General features: G+C 54.3%; 1 protein-coding gene across 1 annotated transcript; it reads left to right on the top strand.

Annotated features, from left to right (window-relative positions):
* Positions 1–222: 222 nt before the first annotated feature.
* Positions 223–6,748, top strand: LOC109371376 (kinesin-like protein KIF26B). Its single transcript, XM_019623843.1, has 4 exons — positions 223–294; positions 638–1,651; positions 2,469–2,765; positions 6,248–6,748. The coding sequence occupies exons 2-4, from the start codon at positions 1,589–1,591 to the stop codon at positions 6,746–6,748; spliced, it is 861 nt and encodes a 286-aa protein (XP_019479388.1). The 5' UTR covers positions 223–294; positions 638–1,588.
* Positions 6,749–7,055: the final 307 nt, after the last annotated feature.

Genomic DNA, 7,055 nt, shown 5'->3' with positions numbered 1-7,055 from the left:
CCTTCCAGAGGCGTCTCGCGGGGTGTTAATTAAAGGTCACAACAAAACAGACCTGCCGGCTCACCAGAAGAAATGTCCTCCCGGGAAATGAAAAATGACACCCCGGAGCAGCCACGTGTGGAGCCCGGCATATGCCGGCTTCCTGCGCTCCTGGGCGCTGCGCTGGGGGCGGGAGGGGGGTCAGACAGGGGGCGATGACTGGTGCTCCCGGGACTCCGCGGGCCCAAGGCTCGGGAAGAGTAGGCAGGAGGGGTGCCTAGGGGACCGGCCCGGGCAAGGCGAGGTCAAGGCCAGGTCGTATACACCCCCTCCCCAGGCCCGTGCCGTCCGTGCTGCGCGTGTGCAGCGCGGCGAATCCCTCAGTTTCCCTAGCCCCACGGCGACCCGCTTGATCCCGGGCTCACCTGTCCCTGCGCTGGGCGGCTGGGCACCTCGCTCACTGGGGGTGGGCGGGTCGGGGAGGGGGCGGTCATCAGGCTTTGGTTGGGAGGGTGGCTCCCCAGCCGCCCGGGGGGTCCGTAGGGCCATTCCAGAGAAGGTTTGCAGGGCAGGTCTAGGAGAACAAAGGGCGGGGGGAGGACCCGGCATGTTTGCGGACTTGTTTGTGACTCAATCCCTTTTACCCGGCGTTTCAAAGGCAGAACTGCAAGCCTCGCCAGGAAGAGAAAGAACTTGGGGGCGGGGGAGGCGCGGGCTCATTTCTGTCCAGCCCAGAGGGCTCGGCGCGGCCCCTCGGCTCCAGGCGCGCGCAGCGGTTTCATTAGAGCCCTGGACGCGGGCCACTCGCCAGGAACTTCCCCGCAAGGAGCGAGATTTACGACCCCCCACCCCCCAGCAGGCTCTCGGCCTCGCAATGTCAGGCAGGAGCGCCGCAACCTAAAATGGAGCCCTGCCGGCGCGGCGGCGGCAGCCAGGCGGCGGGCTCCCGGGCGGCGGGGCCGCGGGTCTCCAAGCTCAGCGCTGCGCCCCGGCGCACACGCGCGCCCTGACCGCGGACTGCGCCGGCCAGCCGAGCCGCCCCTCTCTCAGCCCTCGCACAACTGTCAGGCAGAACCGTCCGGCGGATATTGGCTCCGGCGACACAGCGAGGCTCCTCCCAGAGTCTGGATCTTTATATTTTGGGAGAATTTCTTTGAACTCAGTTACAAAGCTGCGTGAAGGAGACAAGTTCCCACAGCCGGCTCGCCGGCGGGGGCGAGGCGAGGGCTCGCCCACTTTTTCTGCAGCGGCCGCGTGCCCTGATTGTATTCCTCCTTTCCCTGGTGGAGGAACACGGACTTACTTGGCTGAGGAAAATGCTAATTATCTGGATGTGATCGTGAAAAGAGAACGTGTGACTGGAGGCGGCAGAAGAGGATGAGGAAAAGCAGTATTTGAAGAAAGAATAAACCACCCACTCCAATTCTGTCTGCAAATTGGTGCTATTACTTCTAGGGTCCATTTGCTTTAATCTCCTCCTCCCATTAAGAAACCTTGACTTGAGGGCCAAGAGACAGCCCCTTCCAAGTGGGGGACCCTTCTGGGTTGGAAGACCTTTTGGATGTAGTGCTGGTGGAACGTTTATTCACTCTCTTCTGGAAAAGCCACCATGAATTCGGTAGCTGGGAATAAAGAGAGGCTTGCAGTCTCCACCAGGGGCAAGAAATACGGGGTAAGTTGTGACCGGCACGATGTATCCCCAGACCCACGTCGCCCGGGGTCCCTCCTTTTCCAGGTACCGTGCGGCGCCGCAGGGCGGTTCCGAGATCTCCTCCCGCTGCAGAGGCGCGGCGGCCGGGTGTGCGTGCGTGGAGGCGGGTCTGCCCGCGGGGACTCCCGCACACTCGCCTTGCTCTGGGAATTTTTTCAGTCCTCTCGTGCCTTCCCTTCCCCACACCCCTAACTTTTGCAGCATTCCCGCACTTCGAGGCAGAGTTATGCGGAACGAGAGGGTTTTCCATGAATTCGCTGCCGTTCCTTGGGATCATCTCCCTGGAGCCGGCATAGCCTTTCCTGTACCTGCAGAATCCGGAGGGCTGTACCCCGAATGAATAAAAATCCAGAGGTCACAGACACTCCCCACCCTCCCACCCCTCCGATAGCGGCGTCCAGGATCTTGAACCTGGGCTCTTGCTGGGATGGGTGCCGGGCTGAAAAGCACGAGGCGGGTTCAAAAGCGCGAGGCGCAAAGTCTATGGATTCCCTCTGCAGAAACCATTGAGACCCCCTGAGCAAGCCTTTTCCTCATCCCGCAGCGCTCCAAAACCGGCGCAGGGGGCACCGGGGCGGGGGGGGGGGACTCACGTAAGGGCAATTAACGAGATAGATGGAGGCAGATTTGGCCGCAGGGCTCAGCGCGGTCCCTACCGCCCGCTGTTGGTGCTAGGCTGAGCCCTTGGTGGCGCGCAGATTCCCGGGCAGGCAGGAGGAAGCCCCCGGCCCGGCCCCGCTCCGGGGCGCCCCTGACACCGGTATGTCTCTTCCCGCAGGTGAACGAAGTTTGCTCGCCCACCAAGCCCGCAGCGCCCTTCTCCCCTGAGAGCTGGTACCGGAAAGCGTACGAGGAGTCACGCACCGGCAGCCGGCCCACCCCCGAGGGCGCGGGCTCCGCGCTCGGCTCGTCGGGGACCCCGTCCCCCGGCTCGGGCACCTCGTCCCCGAGCTCCTTTACGGGCTCCCCGGGTCCCGCCTCCCCGGGCATTGGCACTAGCTCGCCGGGCTCCCTGGGCGGCTCGCCCGGCTTCGGCACCGGCTCNAGGGTTTCTTTATGCAGTAGTTTTGTCCATGTGGGTCTGCTTGACTCTGAACCCTGGGAGTGTAGGCATCATAGCTTAGTAATTTTATGTTCTGTTTGGTGCTTCTGCACCCAGTAGACAGTAGTGATGTTTTGAATACATGAATTCTCCAAGGGTTTCTGGCCTTTTGAAAGAAAAACCTCTCCTTTCCACAGCTGGATAATGGAAGCGTCACTGGGGATGAGGGAAGAGGATGAGGAGGGGGTGCTGGGTGTATGGATGGGTCGGAGGTGATGCCTGGGCCAGTCCTGGGAAATGGCGTGACGCTGTCTCACTGACATGGCTTCCTGGTCTCTGGAAGAGTGAAATCCACGGGGATCGAAGAGTGAGAGTGGCTCCTTCACCTGGGTGGATCTCAGTTTAGGTATTTGTGGGTCGGCTAGTTTGGAGGTCCTTGCATTTGTTGTTAGTTGCTGTGTCCCTGTTCTTGCTCAGTTTAATTCATTTCTCATCTTGCAGAATAACGGGCTGGGGGAATTCTCACTGGATGCTTAGAATGGGGTCCTAGGTGTTTCAAGGAGGAAATTTATCATCACTGGTTGGAACTAAACAGCGAGGGTAAACGTGAGGCCATATACCCAGACACTGGCCCCTCAGATTTCATGTCTGCCGACCTCTGAGAGGTGATACCATGCAGTTGATACTGCACGGCCTCTGTTATTTGGTGAGATGGTGACACATGATCACATCCAGCGTGGAGGAGGGTCTGGAACAATAAAAGCATCCCTCTCCCTGTGAATGCCCCCGAGTCTGACGCCGGAGGAGAAATGGCGTAGGCTGGTTTCGCGACATTCAGTCCAGAGTAACCAGGAAGCAGGATGGTTTTTCCATCGACATCATTGGGGTCGTGCTAGTTCTGAAAAGAAATGGAGTAGAGCGCATGGCTCTGTCCAAGAGCACCCGTTAGTATCTTTTTTAGTAAGACCACGGACTTTCCAGACCCTCTTTATAATTCTGACATAGGGCAAAATGCAATTTCACATGCCCATTAAAATGGCCACCATTAACTTTTAACATTGTCTAGCACCTTTCCTCCCGGACACCTCAGAATATTCTTTTCAGTCATCAGCATTTTATAATCATAGAACAAAAGCACAGAAGGAACCGTTGAGGTTATGCCTTGTTGCTTTACTTTTGAGATTAAAAGTGTGGTTCCTGGAGCCAAGCCATCTGGGTTTGAATCTTTACTCTGTCATTTACCAGCTCTGTGAACTTAGAGAAGGACTCACTGTTTTCTGCCTCAGTTTCCTCACTTGTATAATGGTGTTAATAATAATAATTGCTTCATTGGCATGTTTTGTCTGGCACATAGTAGGCATTCATTAAATGTTAGTATCCAAACTGCTGTCTTCAAAAAAAGGAAAACTTGCATATCTAAATGGTGACCTCCTGGTTCCAGGATTCACTCGACACAATTAACGTTCAGTTTATTTACTTTTCATTCTCTCATTATCCATTTTGCTATCCATCTGTTTGTTCATCTGCCTGTCCGGCGTGTCTTGGCCTTTACCATCTATGGGTGTAGTCGCTGGATTTGGTGCTGGGGGAAGAAAGAAGATGAAGACACAGCCCCACAGCCTGCTGGGTGAGGTGGAAACGTGTGCTGAGTGTAGTTAGGGGCACACACATGGGAGCAGCCTCCACTGCTCAGGCCACTATCGTGGGCCATTGCCACTTCCTTGTCACTGCACAGGAATTCATAGCTGGGTACGGAGCAGGATGAGATGGTTTCCTAGAAGAGCTGACAGCTGAGTTGAGGCTAATAAGATGAGTAGGAGTCGGTGAGTGAAGGCTGCAGAAGGGGAGCGATTCCAGGGAATNATCTTTGTAATTTGCTTAAGATGCTTCACCATATTTGGGGAATATTTTCTTAAATAAAGTATTAAATTCTGCTAGGTGATATTAAACGTCTCCTAGGTAGGCATTTAAAAATTGAAGGCAGAATCACACATCCAGGAACCTTATTACGTTAGGATGATTTGGTTTAGTTCTTTCGACACGATGGATTTATTTTGTGACATTGAGTAAATCAGTTTTCCGTTGTCTATTTAACTTACCCATTAAGGCACTAAGGAAGAGAAAGATTCAAACTGTTAAAATGTCATAAAAAATATTTCAGGTACGGTTTGAAAGGTGCTTCATTCTTTAGAGCCTGAGGGCTGATGATTATTAATTAGACAAGATTCTGTTCAATTTATGTTTTACAGAATTTAGGGTTTTTCTTACAAAACATTATCCACTTTCAGTTTCTAACTTTGTCAGTACATTTCCCACATGTTATCCTGCCATATGAGTTCTCGTGCTATGGCCATTGGTAGGTGGAAAGCCTATTTGAATGCCCCCCATTTTGTCTCTGGGACAGTTGTTTAAAAAGGGGATGTGAAGTGCTGGAGAGCCGATGCAGGGGTGCCTGGCTGGTCCCAGGAATTAGACAGCAACTCTGGTGGCCTGAGGGGTAACTGCCCTGTTCTGAGCACTCTCAGTAGCCCCCTGAGAAGGAAGCTCATGACAGAGGTGACATGACTTGGAGGTTTCTAGCTTAGGTAACTGGGTGGGTGAGGGCAGTATTAACTGAGGCAGGGAACGGGAGGAGACACAGATTTGGGTGGCGCTCAGAGAGAAGGGTGATGTTTGGCTTAGTTTTCCATGCATTGAGTTTGAGGTTTCTGGAAAAAGATAGAGAGTAGAGGTAGATTTAGGAACAAAACAGACCCTGGAACGTAGAAGTGACACTATGAGCTCACCTGACCCTTAATGCGGCCCTGGATTCACCCTTTCAAATAGCCATTTACCTGGGTGAGTCAAGATTTGTGCCTGGTGGCAGATTATAAAACATTCGGACTGATTTTTATTACCGCAGTCCGTAAAAAAGCACTTACAGGGTTTATATTCTTTCTTTTTCCAGGGCTGGTACGTGGAAGTGGTCAGATAAAAGAATGTGGATTTGTAAAGTGTTGGGATTTTGAATAAAGCAGCCTTTTTACCTATTGTAGTGTTCCAATGTGTAAATATAAGGCCATTTTATACCCACTGGCAAGAGTGTCTTTCCTGTTTTATACACAGTCGAGGCACCGAGCCAGACATAGGGGCCAAGGAATGAATCTCCCATTTTGGGGCTATCCTAGATCACTCTGAGATCCGTGACAGAACTTTTGAATTGACTGGGAGCCCTATGAAACAGCAGCCCGCAGGAATTCCCTGGAGTAAGCAGAAATGTTCCAGCTTGGCAAAAGGTTATCAGACATCTGTTCATTTCCATATCAATAAAAGAAAATCTTCTTTTATGTAAAAAAAAAAACAGGTCCAGAACAACATTCCTATCTTGATTTTTTTTTTCTTAGTCACATATTCTGGGTCCATTTATGCCCCAGAAATATCAGGAAGATTAGCCAGACATGCTGAGAAGGGTGTCCAGGAATCAGAGAGATGAAAGAAAGGAATGTGTCACAGGGGTTTAAAAACACCAAACGTAGACTCCAAATAGCCAGAGNGGTGTCTGGTGCGAGAACTGCAACGCCCGCCTGGTGGAGCTGAAGAGGCAGGCGCTGAAGCTGCTGCTCCCCGGGCCCTTCCCGGGCAAGGTGAGCGCCGCGCGGGGTGGGCAGCCCGGGGAGGGCAGCGGAGGGGAGGAGGGCCCGGCCGCGGCCCAGGGCTTAGGCAGCTCCGCCGCTCTTGGCAGCTGCCCGGCCCGCAGCCACCGCGCGCCTCGCCGCAGCGCGTGGGACCCTGGCTGCGCAGAGGGCTGCTACGAACCCCAGGGGGCGCTGGCACGGCCGGGGCAGCCCCAGGCCAGGGAGGGGGACGGACCCCGCGCCTCTCCCTCGCCAGGCCGCCGTGGGGCGCAAGCTTGGATACGGCGCAGGCGGTTTCAGGTCTCGCCGCCCCCGGGGATGTCCCAGATTATTTGTCCTGCTGTCCTCCACTCCGTACAGCCCCTTCCCGTGTTCCCCATACCCGCCGGGCCATGCTGTTAGACCTGCGCGGTGCCCCCGAGATCCTCTCCCCGCATTTCCGCAGACCTTTGCCCGGTGGCAGGCTGGGGATACGCTGACACCAGCTCCTGAGATCCTTCCCTTTCTTCCAATCGTGGGGACTGCTGGCTCACTCATTAGATGTTTCTCACCAACCCCACCCGTGATCCTTGACAAAAATGTCGGTGGGAGAAGTAGAAGCAAGCGAACATTTAGGAGTTGGCGTTTCCCATTGCCTGTTTGTGGTCCTTCTCTCCCAGGATTACAAAAGCAGAAACACCTAGTGGAGGGCCAGCATTTCCTCCTAACG

Source organism: Hipposideros armiger, unplaced genomic scaffold, assembly GCF_001890085.2.
Source record: "Hipposideros armiger isolate ML-2016 unplaced genomic scaffold, ASM189008v1 scaffold_567, whole genome shotgun sequence".
NCBI lineage: Eukaryota > Metazoa > Chordata > Mammalia > Chiroptera > Hipposideridae > Hipposideros > Hipposideros armiger.
Note: the sequence above shows the minus strand (reverse complement) of the source record. Positions and strands in the feature narration are given on the sequence as shown.